The sequence below is a fragment of the Phyllobates terribilis genome, unplaced genomic scaffold (genome assembly GCF_046119375.1).
Source record: "Phyllobates terribilis strain yellow unplaced genomic scaffold, ASM4611937v1 Scaffold_2__4_contigs__length_985480577, whole genome shotgun sequence".
Lineage (NCBI taxonomy): Eukaryota > Metazoa > Chordata > Amphibia > Anura > Dendrobatidae > Phyllobates > Phyllobates terribilis.
The window spans coordinates 579,548,021-579,563,862 of NW_027362762.1; the positions used below are offsets into that span (position 1 = coordinate 579,548,021).

The 15,842-nt window shown below is 41.5% G+C and overlaps 1 protein-coding gene across 6 annotated transcripts in view; it reads left to right on the plus strand.

Moving 5' to 3' along the window:
• The window catches only part of TADA2A (transcriptional adaptor 2A), a 193,124-nt gene that overhangs the window by 137,597 nt on the left and 39,685 nt on the right, over nucleotides 1-15,842 (plus strand). For all 6 annotated transcript variants that reach the window (XR_012288948.1, XM_073666411.1, XM_073666414.1 and 3 more), the window contains 4 exons: nucleotides 794-857; nucleotides 1,554-1,597; nucleotides 8,204-8,314; nucleotides 8,995-9,066. Coding sequence is in view for 5 of the 6 variants with exons in the window: in XM_073666411.1 (XP_073522512.1) it covers nucleotides 794-857; nucleotides 1,554-1,597; nucleotides 8,204-8,314; nucleotides 8,995-9,066 (291 nt within the window). In the remaining variant the exon portion in view is untranslated. The remainder of the gene's footprint in view (nucleotides 1-793; nucleotides 858-1,553; nucleotides 1,598-8,203; nucleotides 8,315-8,994; nucleotides 9,067-15,842) is intronic.

The following is a 15,842-nucleotide window of genomic DNA, read 5'->3' on the forward strand; positions in this document are numbered from 1 at the left end:
TCAGCCTGACAGTTTTAGTTCATCTGTCTCGTGCTTCACACAGTCCGTCCTAATGCATGTCCTGGCAGTTGCCATGATTGAAATCTTGACAGAGTACAGTAGATAAAACAGACCTTTTTGCTAAATAAAGATATGTAGAACAATGTTTAATATTTAAATGTGTAATATTTATTTTATTTCTTTATTTTATTACATTGCTTGGGGAACCCCTTAATGTCTAAATTTGTGTGTACCAATGCATTTACAATTGTTTCATTGGTTCCATGGCTGTGTTCACATATTATGTAATAGCAGCGTATGCTTCATGATGGTATAGGATTATCTTTTATGTATGCATTTCATATAATATATTTTAATATAAAAATTGCAATTTTCACGCTGGCTGCAAGGCCTGTAAATAGTGGATCCAGTGTAATCTGCTGTTAATGCAGGTGTTACTTTTCACAGTCTTATTAGCATCAGAGAATTACTATGAAAGGTTTGCCTAGAGAACAATAAGTGTGGCCTAGTAACTAGTGTGATAATGTCAAGATTTCACCATTTTTTTATGATATGTAAAATGTTAAAAATATATAAATTTTTTCTTCAAATATTATACTTAACTTGATTTAAATGATACTGAAGGTGTGGTCAGAAAATAACCGTACTAGGTTATTGACTGTTTATGGTAATTTTTTTCATTTTTTAAACTTTGTAAAACAAAGCATTAATTGTTCTATACATACACTTTTTTTGTGATCGTTGCTTTTTTTTCCAATGACATGTTTTTTCACAATTGTTTTTTTTTCTACAGCCTTAAAAATTTCTGTAGTGGACATTTACCATTCTCGATTGAAAGAGAGACAACGGCGGAAAAGGTAGTGTAATAGTGTATTTCATTCTTCTGAAATTGCCAAGGGGATGAGATGTGACTAGGAACAAATTATTTTCTTCTGTTGTATTCATGTACGTGTTTGACTTTCGTCAGTAGACAAGTGTACTTTTAAATACACTTAATTTTCTTAGTTATTTGATTACATTTTTGCTCATCATACAATATTATAGGTCTCAATTTTCGGTGATAGGAAGTGAAGATTTTAGTAAGAATAACTTTTGAAGGCATGAGCACTTTATCACAGAGTGGGCGCAGTGAGACGACCGTATAAATTGGGCTGAGATTGGACCGCAATTCACGGACTGGCTGGTGGGTCTCCCGACCTGAGCATGTCAGCTGCATATATTTCTATGAAGCTGACCCCACCAGTCAGAATTGCGGTCCAATCTTGGTCCAATTTACCGGCATCTAACTGCACCTGTAGAAAGAGGAAAAAAAAACTTATCAGAAATGGATAAATAGTAATAATCACAGATGTAGTCCTTTTTGATGCATTGTGTATATGGAGATGAAGAGGGCCAGGCATTTCTGCACAACCTAGACAGTGTAACAAGCAGTAAAAAGCATGGATAAATTGGTTTTATTGTAAAATGTAAAGATGTAACTACACTTTTCAGACTGCAGTTTGAGTATATATACATTGTATTGGATTTGATTGCATTATTTTTTTCCTCTGTAGAATAATAAGAGAACATGGCCTTATAAATTTGAGAAAATTTCAAAGTAAGTAGCTTTTGTTCTCAAAAATGCTAAATGCTGCAATCGAAGCAAAATCCAGTGAGTCCTGCTTCCCCCACCCCACATAGAAGCTGACAGCTCTTCTCTTCTGCTAACAGGTTTTCTTGGGTTTTTCATTGGGAGACTCAGGAGCTATGGGTTAAGTCCACTGCCCCCTGGAGGCTGAAACTAATAATACATTGCAACAAAAAAGTCCACCCCTCACCGGCAGACTATGCCTTGTCTACCTGCACCAATATACTCAGTTTAGCTTACTGTCATGTAGGAGGCAGACACGGGTTTTTATTTCAGATATGATTTTTTGCCTTGGATTTGCTAGGTTAGGAACTAATCTTTCTCTATTTTACGCTTTAGGATTGACAACAGCACCACTCTTTCACCCCACTAAGCAACGTAGAGAACTGCCTGTAGTGGTCAGCCTGTATCTTCTCTGATCACTTGGGATTGCAGGACGTTAGTACCTCGACGTAGACAGCGATCAGGTACCTTAGGCTGTCAGTCCTTTTGCCTTTTGGACCTCTGCCCTCCCTCCATAGCTTGGCACTTTGCCATGTTACATGGAGCAAAGATGGAGCCGTGACTTTCAGACTGGATCAAGCTTTTTCAGGACATTTAAGTATGTCCTTTGTGCTGGCTCCCCTATGGGCGCTCCAGAGGATCTGCGGAGTTCCAGCAGCATCTTGGCATCAGGCCTAATTGTACCTTTGGATCCAGTCGGATAAACATGTAGGTGGGCAGCACTGCTGAAGTAAATCAATTCTTCAGAGATGATGATGATGATGATGAAAAGGCTTTTTATTAACAACTCGTTTCAACGCCATACCGGCGTCTTTTTCAAGTAAAAAGAACAAATGTCATTTGTTTTTTTTACTTGAAAAAGATGCCAGTACGGCATTGAAACTCGTTGTTAATAAAAAGCCTTTTCATCATCATCATCTCTGAAGAATTGATTTACTTCAGCAGTGCTGCCCACCTACATGTTTATCCGACTGGATCCAATATCTCCTGGAGGATTTATCTTCCAGCCACGGGGCAGCAGCAGCTGTTTTTCTTCATGCCTTCATAGGAGTTGTGCCTGTCACAACTCCATCAGGTGAGTGTAACCAGCACTCTCTTAATCTCCCTCCATAGGGTATCACCCTATTGTGCTCTCTGTTCCCCACATTTAGATCTACATACTAATTGTACCTTTGGCGCTCCTCTCAGTTTTAGTGCATCCCTGTGTCCTAGTGCGTGCACCCCCACCTCCTACTTTCTGTGGATATTGAGCCCCCCGTGTTTTGTGGTTTGCACCTTTCCCCTCCTGGGCTTCCTTGCGTTAGGCTGTGGCATTCACTCACAAGAGTACTAGGCTTCATTGCGGCTTAGCCGGTTCCCAGTAGGCCATACCCTCTCTGTTGTTTGGCCAATTAGCTTAGCCAGTAAGCTCCCACCTGCCTGAGGCTCCTCACCATTCGCTTTCACTTTTCTGGGCAGCGACATTTTCTCTGGGACACTAACGACTCGTTGGCTCTGTACTTCGTCTATCACTGGCAACACCACGCTGTGCCCCAGACGCTTGGCTAGGGACACCTGCTGCCATTTGAAGAATTTCGCTGACGGTGATAGGTATAGCAGATGATTGGGATTTTGCATAAAAATTAACTTTTATTTCATAAAATCTTAAAATTTCACTCACAAAAAGTGCTATAGATAATGAAAACTACTTTACATTGCACCTTCTTTTACACCGCTGACTAGACCACCCTATTCATATGGTTGATCTTTAGTATCAACGACTTTATAGGACCATGTATTTTTGGCAAAAATGAACATGTCGCTGTATAAACGACGTGTATTCAACAGATACACAACAGATATTTATATACTCAGAAGGTATTAAATTAATAGGTCGGCAAGTATTTTCCTAGTAGACAGGTATCCTTTTCAGCATATAACCAATGCACCTGTTCAATTTCTCAATAACATAACAGGGCTACGTAACAGTTATAAATTGCATGCAAAAAGGTCCTGAGTAATTGTGATTCCATATTATATGTGCCTAGGCTGGGCAAAAAAAAAACCTTTTATATGCCCACTCCATCGAGCATCACCTTTCATAGCTCACAATTCCTCAGTGCAATATATCATAAAATGAAAGGGGCCAACCATACCCAAATTTAATGCAGCATATGTTTCTTGGTAAATGTTTCATTTTCAAAAGGCAGAGGAGACAACCAAAATCTGTCTCCCTAATTCATATCACCTTCGCAAACAAATACTTTGAACACCAGCACATACGTTAGATGGGTGTCTCAGAATAAGTAAAGGATTGATCTCACCCATTTTGTCAGAGATTCATCTGTGACCCTATCACAGGGTTACTCTATCATGCAGTCTGGTATTTCAACCCATCTAACATCTCCCGACGCGTTTCATCCTTTTAAGAATCATCAGAGGAGCCTTCTATATGCATAGTCCACCTTCAAGGCCCTTTGGCAAACATATTATTCTGCCAGATAACCTGGCTGCTGCGTTTGAATTCTCATCCTTAAACACAACTGTGCCACCTTGTTCCCACCACCGGCATGTGAAGCATTTCCAGTCTCTGGACCTTATTTCTGGCATTTAAAACGCACATCCGGTTGGTGGACCACAGATCACCACCATGATACGCATAACGTCACGGCGATCTCGCTCACCAATACCAGGAATTTTTTCCTATATATCCCTTCCGGATCCATAATAGGGGAAATGCAGTCCGTTTCAATGTGCTCTGGGACCATAACCCTCATGATGAATAGCCTAACGTGTATCTACCCTGGATAGCACTGATCCTATTTAGGGGTACTTAAAGGCTAATCTTACAGACAGTAGAATATTTATCACTCCGTTCTGCATAGCCCTTAAGGCATGGTACAAGAATTACTCACATGACATACTTAAAAACAATCAATCAATGGTTTCTTTGGATGCATCCTACAAGTACATTGAAATAGATAGGATCAAACTGTGAACCCATGTACATCAACGTGGTCAAAATGTGTAAATGAACCATAGGGTGACCAGCAAGGGCGAGAGATACCTTAAGAGGACTCTGGGGGACCATGTTTAGCGACACCACCGATGCGGAGAAGAGAAGGTCAAAACGGCAACTGCAACAGGGGTTTGAACTCTCACAAGAATACCAGGCTTCACTGCAGCTTAGCCGGTTCCTGGCATGCCATACCCTCTCTGTTGTCTGATGGACAATCAGCGTGGCCGGTAAGCTCCCACCTGCCTGAGGCGCCTCACCATACGCTTTCGGGTTTCTGAGCAGCAACATTTTCTCTGGGACACTGATGACTCCTTGGCTCTGTACTTTGACTATCGTTGGCCACACCACGCTGTGCCCCAGACGCTTGGCTGCCATTCAAAGCACTGCACTAACGGGCTCTTCTCACAGTAACTGTCTAGGTTTTCTCAGTCAAGATCAAGACTAGGCCTCAGCAGGATGTAGTCTCTCCAGGACCGGTTAGGTTGTTTGTCTGCAGGGGGACCTACACTAATGGTGCCCCTGCAGCTCTCTTGCATCACTTTTTTGTTTTCCATGCCTTTTGGCCTTCTCTTCCTCTTATGTCTGAGTCTAGATCAGACCGCGCACAACTTGACCCAATTACTCGCACGCCTGCGCCTCCTGTAAGCTTAAAGGGGTTGTCCGTTCTAAATTGAGAAGTATGCAGTCACTATGTGTAACAGCATATGTATGATAAGCACTGTGCGCTGCGTGGATTTGCCGTTTTCTGATCTGGGACCAGCAGGTACGTATGCTTTATGCCATAAACTTGTATTGAGTGAGGCTGTGCCCACTGGACGGCCGCGTCACTAGACTGGGCGCGGCCTTGCTCAATGCAAGTGTATGGAGTGAGGCTGTGCCCACTAGACTGGCTCTGACCAAGAGTATGCATAATGCATATCTACCTGCCTATCCTTGCTCAGAGACCAGCAAATTCTTATTGTGCACAGTGCGTGCACTGCAGGGATTCATAAGTCTGCAGTCTCACAATTTGACTGGAGACTTAGCAATTTAGATCGGGCAACCCCTTTTAAGTTTTCCTCAGGCCAATCCAGAGTAAGCTGCACTTCTCTGTTCTCTCTGCTGATACTCGCTCAAGAAAACCCCTCTGCCTGAGATGAGGGTGCAACCTCAACACCCTTACCCTCCTACAAGTGGGTTGTGGGATTTCCAGACGATGGTTACGGTTGTGAAACTGATGCCCAAGACCTCTACTTCTCCTGTTACTCTGACCACTGCCCAGAGTGAGTCTGACCCACTAGCTATACTGCTCCAACATAGCAGATCATGTAAGCCGCCCAATCGATCTCGGATGAGTTTATCGTCCAGGTTTCTCTCTGCGTCTGCTGAGATACAGTCGCGGTCTCCTTTCCCCTCCACCGAGGTCAGAACCTAGTTCCAACTTGGACTCGGATTTGCTACGCTCCTTGAAATAGCTGGTCCGTCTACCATTTAACGTCCACCAGTCTTTCTGCTGGTGGTTAATGTCACTCCTTCTGCCCTATTGATTGGCAAATTCTAACTACAGACACAAGCCGCCTCTGGCTGGGGAGCGGTTTTCTGTCAATTCTCTGTTCAGGGGTCTTGAGTGGTCTCTTCTTATAGAGGGCTTCAACCAGATTTGTCTTACTTGATGCACCCCATATGTCAATATAATGCCAACAATACTGAGCCACAAGGTGCAAAGACTTGTGACCAGTTCTTGAAATCCTTTGGCAGTCGCAGCCAACACGTTGGCAACCAATTTATTCACAGTTAGCCTTTTTGTACCTGTTTCCACCACTGTACCTTCTACCCAGACTTCTCGTGAAGATCAAGATGGGGGGGATCCCATCACATGCCCACACCAGATTGACACCGAAGATTGACCCATGGGCCTTGCCTGACCGTCCAGACCTCCTTTATCCAGGGTCCCTTCTTCCATCAGAATCCCCAGTTGTTCAATTGGCTTTGCTGTTAAAGGTGCAGTGCTGAGGGCATCAGGCCTTTCTGATCGAGTTAGCGAGACCATAATCAGAGAATGAAAGCCTTCCTCTCTGCATATATAACATTGCACTTGGAAGACCTATTTTTATTGGTGTGAGTCCAGTTTTCGACCTTTTTTTGTATGGCCTGCATTTGGGACTAGGTTCCCTCAGGAGTCAGGTTTTCGCCATGGGTATTCTGCTCCCGAAAGACCTGGCTTCCAAGATGGAGAATAAGACTTTTCTCCAGGGATTAACACACCCAAGGCCGCTGTACTTCCCTCTCTCTCTCTCGCCTCCTTCCCCTGATCATTGGGACCTCAATATTGTTTTGGATGCTGTTCAGACCCTGCCTTTTGAGCCGATTAGAGACATCTCGCCATTCCTTCTCTCCTGTAAAGGTGGCTTTTCTTATAGCAGTTACTTCCATGAAGTGGATATTGGTGCTGACTGCCTTCTCCCGATGCTCTCTATTCCTTATCCTTCACTTAGATTAAGTGGTATTGTGGTCGGTACCTTCGTTTCTCCCTAAGGTAATTTTGGCTTTTACCTTAATGAGAATGTTGAACTTCCTTCATTCTATCCTTCACCCTATTATCCTGCTAAGAGAACTTTGCACTAGCAGGATGTGGTCAGAACTATGTAGCACCACTTATCTGTCTCTGCTTCATTCAGGCATTGGATGGAATGCCTTGTTTGTCATTCCTGAAGGCCTGTGCAGAGGCCTGGCTACTTTTAAGGTGACCAATGCTCGCTGGATTCCATCTGCCGTTTTGGAAGCACATTAGGTTAAGGCTCTCTAGTCAAGCTGTGGGAGCCTCCTGGGATGTCAGACACCACGTATCTGATTAACTCTGAAAGGTGGCTACTTCACGACATCAGGCATCTGTTCTGCAAGTCTGAAAGGTGGCTACTAGGTCATTGGTTCACATCTTTTCTAAGTTTTACAGGGTTCACCCCTTTGTTTCAGGTATCGAAAGGCTAAGTGGCTAGGTATAATCTGCTGGAGAGGAGCCGACTTTTTTTTGTAAACGTGTATTACTAGTGTCAGCCTCCAGGTGGCAGCAGACTTAACCCATGGTGCCTGTGCCCCCCAATGAAGACTACGAAAAAGATTTTACAAGATGTGCCAAAAATCTTAATTTCTTTTTTGATCTCTGGCACTATATACCCAATTTACAAATAGGTGTGTTTTTTTCATACCACAAAAGTGACACTACTGGTGCCAGAAAAACAAGCCCCATTGTGGCTACATCGACATTGTTCCTGTGGCTCCAGGAACGCAGTATTTAAGAAGAAAAAAAACATTGTTGCCTCAAAGCCAAAAATTCTCCTAAATAAACTGAGATTAAAAGCATGGAGTAAGGTAGAGCCAGTGTGGAACAGTCCATGTATTTCCTTCATACATGAAATTCATGAAAGATTCACTTATTTTCAGTTCACTTTTTTACCGAAGCTCATTTTAGACCTTGAGCGTTTTGGAATATTCATCTTTTTTTTTCTTTTAAGTAAATTTATGGATTTCCAATCCTAATGTACTGCTGTTTTGTTTATTCTGAAGCACAGATTGGTAACAAGTTTATTTAATTTAAGTTCTAGAAAGAAGATATTCCAAAGATATTCAAGAGCTGTATGAAACAATGAGGCGATTTGCTAGGATTTTAGGAGCAAGAAAACATGATCGTTTTATAGAAAGCCATGCACGTAAGCAGTCTTTTTTAACTTTTGGTTGTAATCGCACAGCTCTCCATTTTATGGAGGATGAAATAATGTAAAATGACTGGACAAACAAATGATAATCAAATTAACAATTAGAAGTCTATTTTAGTGAGCATTATAACAAAGTATTATTGATGGTGTTCTAAACAGATTGCCACTATTTTGCTTAAGCTGCATTTATACTGAAAGATAATTGTGAAGGAGTGTTTACAATTATCTTGCCGTGTAAACCGGCTGCCTATCACCTGGTGAAGGAGCAAAATGCTTGTTCATCAGTTGAAATGATCTTTTGCACAGCACAAAAAATATTGTTGTTCTTGGAGGTGCATCATCCTGTGTAATCAGGATTCGCACTGTTGAGAACCGTGCTCATCGCTTACTGCAGTCTGCCTGTGTAAACATGCTATTAACCAACCACCGACCTGCAAAGATTTACCTTATGGCAGTCAGTTAGTGCTGCCAGTCAGTCCATATAAATACTTATTTGATTTTTTACACTGCTACCAGCTTTTTTCCCACTATTATTGATTATCTTTAGCATTTTCTAACTAGCCAGAAGTAGATCTTCATGAGCCAATATCATTATTTTACATATGAACAAACTTCTTTTAAATGTTTGCTGAATGTAGGAATAAACAGTTAATGTCTTTGTGAATTTTTTGTAGTTGAATTTGAACTGCGTAGAGAGATCAAACGGTTACAAGAATACAGAAAAGCTGGCATCGCAACCTTTCAGAGTAAGGGAATGCTCCATTTCCTATGTTATTCATTATGTTACAATTCTGGCCCTCATAGGATGCCTGTCAGTGTTTTTGCCTTACCTTTAGTGTGTATGCTGTTAGCCTGTGTATATGTCTGGAACTTTATCAATTGGCCAAAGCCAAAAGAATGTCTGTTTTGCTTCCATCTGGCCAATACACATCAGTATACTTAACCCCTTCGCAACATGGCCAATTTACGTTTTTGTGTTTCTGATTTTTCATCCCATTCTTCCCAGAGACATAACTTTCTTTTTCTGTTTACATAGACATAGAAATACAAAATAGGCCAATTATTTATTTGTACGTCAGTGAAGCTGGCACCGGTGAGCGCCCAGAGGCTTTGAATAATACCAACTCCTGTTAGACATTTATGAATTCAGAGGAGACTGAGTATTACTGGTATAAAAGTACATATTTATTATTACATAAGTAAAATTCAGTTTCAGTTACAAAACCATACATTTGAACAATAACATGATAGTTCGACAAAAGGGTGTCTGCCAAGACCTGCCACAGCTCTCCCAAAAATAGACGTATGCAGGACGAGTTATACTGTTGAATGACCTCCATTGTTTTTATCACAATAGTTTACTGGAAAACAGGAAAAAAATTCCAAGTGGGGAGAAACTGTGGAAAAAAAATGCAATTTTGACATTGTTTTTTGGGAATTGATTTCTATGGTGTATATTTTGTGGTGAAAATGGCCTTCAAATAGGAGTCTGCTCATCAGTATAATTACGGCGATACCAAACATGTCCAGTTTTTATTATTTTAGTATCGTGGTAAAAAAAAAAAAAAGAAATTTGCAAAAAAAACCAAACATTTTGGTGTCGTCGTCATTTTCTGAGACCCGTAACGTTTTCATTTTTCGGTTGATAGAGATATGTGATGGCCTGTTTTTAGCGGGGTGATACAACGTTGTTATTGATACCATTTTGGGATAGATATGACGTTTTGATCTCTTGTTACAGCATTTTTTGCGGTGTTGGAGCAAACAAAAAAACAACATTTTGGTGTTAATGAATTTTGTTACGGTGTTTACAGATCTGGTTAATTGTTTTTATATTTTGATAGATTGAACTTTTCTGAACGCTGCAATAACAAGTGTATTTTTTCTTAATTTTTTATCTTTATTTTAATTGGGGAAAAGGGGGGTGATTTGATATTTTTGTTTTTTGATTTTTCATATTTTTTAAAACTTTTTTTTTTTACTTTTTACTGTTCTTGTTAGTCCTTTTAGGGGACTTGTAGCTGCGATCGTCTGATCACTTGCCCTATATACAGCAATGCCACAGTAATGCTGCATATAGTGAAAATCAAGGTCTCCTTAGAACCGCGGCAGTGTTTCAAGGAAGCTTCGAAATGACCAGCACAAAGGTCTTCAACAGACCCGCTGCTGTCATAGCAACGCACCGTCGACCCGTGATTACTTCATGGGCACTTAAAATGACGTGCCCCCATGCCGGCGTATGGTAAGTCCTGCTGTCAGAGTTCAAAAAGCGGCATTTAACAGGCTGAATAAAACAATGCGTACTCTCCCCCTGCAGCACTACTGTTGCCGGCAGGTGATATGACCTTGTGTCATGTGACTTCTGCAGTCAATTGGCGGCTGCTGAAAACAATACCACATCACCAATTGGTGAACAGCAGCGCTAGCATGGCTGGAATGTTTTTATTTTCTATGGGGCCCTGAATTGAATTAGCAATTGTACTGAAGTGAACAACCCCTTTAAAGGGAAGATTCCGTGATTTTTAATTTTGTATTAAAGATTATTGATTGTCTATGCAATTATTTTTAATACAAAATTAAATGTAACGCTTTAATAGTTTTTTTTATTTTTTTTATTTCAGCCGCTGAGGGCTGCCATTTTCATTTGACGGGTGTGTAATTATCCGAGCAGGACAGTTACACACCACACTTAGGGCCGCCATGGGCATAAGAGACTGCGGTCGGACAGCGACCACATCTCTAACATTGAGGCCGCTTCTCCTGCCTCTTAGCACTGACCTGGGCACGCCCCCTGGGCTGTCGAGGTTGCAGCTGTGGGAGGAGATAGCACTCATGTTTGTGGAGCCCGCAGTGTATGCTGTGGGCTCCATTTTCCAGCTGTCATCACTCTCACTGCTAAGATGCTGCCAGGAAGAGTAAGTGCCAGGGAGCTGAGGTACCGGGTGAGGTGAGTGTCTGGGCCTTGAGCGGTGATCATTACCGCCGACATGTTCAGGGCACAGCAGGGAGATCATCCAACTGCTGTGCCCTGAACAAGCTGAAAAGGAAGCAGCTCTGCATGGGGGCGCAGAGAAGGTATGTACAAGTGTGTGTTTTTTTCTATGTAGTGAATAGATGTAGTGAATAGTCTCGCGGAGCGCAGCTGGACCCGGAGTGGCTGCTGCTACAGCCTATGCAGCGTCGTTCTCTGAATGAGGCTCGGTAGCCTTTGGACATCTGATTTGGGTATCGTCTTGGGAACGCCATGGACTACGTCAGACCTGCACGGATTTTTTTTATTTATTTATTTTTTTTTAAATTGGTGAACCAGGGAAAATGTTGGAGAGTCTTTATTCAAATAAAATGTTTTTTTTTTTCTAGTAGTGGGTTAGTATTGGGGGTGTTTGATAGACACGTCTCCATTACAAAACACAGGGCTTGATGCCAGGTGTGATTTTTGACAATTCACAGCTGTCATCAACCCCAACTACCATTACCCCGATTGCCACCGCACCAGTGCATCGGGAAGAGCAGGGCAAAGCGCCATCTAATGTGATGCACCAACTCGGGCTAACTGCGGCTAGTATTTTTAGGCTGGGAAGGGCCCAATAACCAGGGACCTTAGTACCCTGATAATGAGTCCACAGCTGTCTGCTTTACCTTGCCTGATAACACCCCAGCTGCCATAGAAGTGGATGGAGCAAGGTTACACATTTCTAAGAGAGCAGCGGTGTAACAGTGTACTTCTATGGATGGCGCGGGGTCACACATTACACCACTGCTCCCATAGAAGTGGAAGGAGTGGTGTCAGGCCAGGAATGTAGCTTCAGGAATGTTGGTTCAGGGTGGCAAAACTTCTGATTGAGCCCCTAACCAGGAAACCCTGATTACAACTATGGTTGCGCAACCAATAGTGGATGTAGGAGAACCTCAGCAGATGACCGCGCTGTTACTGAAAATATATAAAAAAAAATGCACTCCCCATAGGCCTCTATATAGTATAATGCACTTCCCATTGGCCTCTGTATAGTATTATGCACTCCCCATAGGCTTCCATATACACTGTGTTCCAAATTATTATGCAAATAATATTTTCTCAGATTTTCCCAAATTACCTATATGAATTGCAGTCATTGTAATTTTCCAGTCAAATAACTATTAGAGTACAATTGAAAGGTTTTTGTACAAACTGCCTATGATAACAGTAGAACAATATTGGAATCTGAGAGTCCTCAGTGGTTGATACCTTTTAATGGCTAACTGAAAAGATGGTAAACATAGCAAGCTTTCGAGACAACTCAGGTCTCTTCTTCAGGCTAATAATGACACCAAATCTGAAAACACATACATATGTACATAGGCAAAAGAAAGAAAAAAAAAATGAAAAAAAAAAAATCAGTACTATGTGCTGTCGTAAATAAGACAGGTGACGTAAAGCAGAGTCAGGCTAGGGAGGGGGAGAGGAGCTGGGAAAGTTAAAGCAAGATTCTAAGATAGGCGAAACAAATTCTATTATTGGTATATGGTTAGTAACCTGTGGAGATCTGAAAATACTTAAGTGAGTTGTGGAAAGCGATAAATCAAAGCAAGAGAGTTCACATACATGTCAAAAGTTCATTGTCCTCAAAATGGAGTCTCTTGGAGATGTGATATCCCCAGTTGTCCTTTAAATTTGTATAACAACACATGAATATATGATATCCCCAAATGCCCATTTATTTTGTATAAAAGCTCATGAATCCATGTGATACATTTAATCCTGTTTTGAATGTGTCAAAGGTTATCAGTTTGTATTCTCAAATTCTTCTCTCTCTCAGAGATTTGAAGTTGCTTTTTAAGATGAGCAGATTCATATCTGTTAAACTTTGGTCAGGGCTGGAAAAGTGCTTTGCTACAGGCAGGTGCATACGCTTTTCTTTTATTGTGTGGCGATGAGAAATCATTCTTGTTCTGAATTTCTGCCCAGTCTCCCCTATGTACATGCCACCTGTTGGACATTTGGTACATATAATTAAATACACCACATTGCTTGTGATGCAACTGAAGTTACCTGGGATCTTGGCTCTATTGTGTATAGCCAGGCTATCCGATACAATTGGATATGTTCCAACCCTACAGATAGAGACAATCACCTTGAGGACCTCAGAAAGACTTTTTTGAACCAGGGCTACCATCCAAGAGCAATTGAGAACCAGATTACAAGAGCCACCAGAATATCAAGGAATCATCTCCTACTTTACAAAACTAGAGAAGACAACAACCGGGTTCCTCTCGTAGTCACCTACAACCCTAGTCTGGAGGTGCTAAGAGGAGCTGCACGGAAACTGCAACCACTCCTACAAAAAGATGCCCGACTAAAATCAATATTTCCGGATCCCCCACTCTTGTGTTTTAGACAACCACCAAATCTAAAAAGCATCGTTGTCAGAAGCGCCCTGTCCTCTCCAGCAGTTACAGGAACCTTTCCCTGCAACCAGAACTGGTGCAAAACCTGTCCATCTATAATGACAACGGACAAGATAAAGATTCCTGGGACAGATCAGGACTACAAGATCCCAGGTAACTTCAGTTGCATCACAAGCAATGTGGTGTATTTAATTATATGTACCAAATGTCCAACAGGTGGCATGTACATAGGGGAGACTGGGCAGAAATTCAGAACAAGAATGATTTCTCATCGCCACACAATAAAAGAAAAGCGTATGCACCTACCTGTAGCAAAGCACTTTTCCAGCCCTGACCACAGTTTAACAGATATGAATCTGCTCATCTTAAAAAGCAACTTCAAATCTCGGAGAGAGAGAAGAATTTGAGAATACAAACTGATAACCTTTGACACATTCAAAACAGGATTAAATGTATCACATGGATTCATGAGCTTTTATACAAAATAAATGGGCATTTGGGGATATCATATATTCATGTGTTGTTATACAAATTTAAAGGACAACTGGGGATATCACATCTCCAAGAGACTCCATTTTGAGGACAATGAACTTTTGACATGTATGTGAACTCTCTTGCTTTGATTTATCGCTTTCCACAACTCACTTAAGTATTTTCAGATCTCCACAGGTTACTAACCATATACCAATAATAGAATTTGTTTCGCCTATCTTAGAATCTTGCTTTAACTTTCCCAGCTCCTCTCCCCCTCCCTAGCCTGACTCTGCTTTACGTCACCTGTCTTATTTACGACAGCACATAGCGCTGATTTTTTTTTTTTCCTTTTTTTTTTTCTTTCTTTTGCCTATGTACATATATATTTGTTTTCAGATTTGGTGTCATTATTAGCCTGAAGAAGAGACCTGAGTTGTCTCAAAAGCTTGCTATGTTTATCTTCTTTTTAGTTAGCCATTAAAAGGTATCAACCACTGAGGACTCTCAGATTCCAATATTGTTCTATCTACTGGCTAACACGGTATAAATATTCTTTACCTTATGATAACAGTATATTTTAAAAAAAATAAAACACTCAAACTGCACTCAAAGTGCATGTTCCAAATTATTATGCACAGCAGAGTTTTCAACCTTTTCATTTTAATAAAGAACAAAAAAATTATCATTTTTGAAATTATAAGCATTAGCAGGTTATTACAAACTGAAATCAAACAGTTTTCAACTCAAAACTTTATTGTAGGTGATGTAACATTTGCACATAGGACCCCTTGTTCGAAAGGAGCTTCTGAACTCTCTCGTCCTTTTAATTTGTCAGGGTTTGGATGGTTTCTGCTTCAATTGTTTTGCATGAGGACAGAATACCCTCCCAGAGCTGTTGCTTAGATGTGAACTGCCTCCTGCCATCATAGACACTCCTTTTGATGATGCTCCAGAGGTTCTCAATGGGGTTGAGGTCAGGGGAGCATGGATGCCACACCATAAGTTTGTCCCCTTTTATGCCCATATCAGCCAGAGATGCAGATGTGTTATGTGCAGCATGAGACGGGGCATTATCATGCATGAAAATGATCTTGCTGCGGAATGCACGGTTCTTCTTCTTGAACCATGGAAGGAAGTGCTGTTTGAGAAAATCCACATACATTATGGAGTTCATCTTTACCCCTTCAGGGATCCTAAAAGGGCCGACAATCTCTCTCCCCATGATTCCAGCCCAAAACATTACTCCACCTCCTCCTTGTTGGCGCCGTAGCCGTGTTTGCATGGGGTGTCCATCAACCAGCCATCCTCCACTCCATCCATCTGGACCATCAAGATCATTTCATGAATGATAATGCCCCGTCTCATGCTGCACATAACACATCTGCATCTCTGGCTGCTGTGGGCATAAAAGGGGACAAACTTATGGTGTGGCCCCCATGCTCCCCTGACCTCAACTCCATTGAGAACCTCTGGAGCATCATCAAAAGGAGTGTCTATGATGGCGGGAGGCAGTTCACATCTAAGCAACAGCTCTGGGAGAGTATTCTGTCCTCATGCAAAACAATTGAAGCAGAAACCATCCAAAACCTGACAAATTCAATGGACCAGAGAGTTCAGAAGCTCCTTTCGAACAAGGGGTCCTATGTGCAAATGTTACATCACC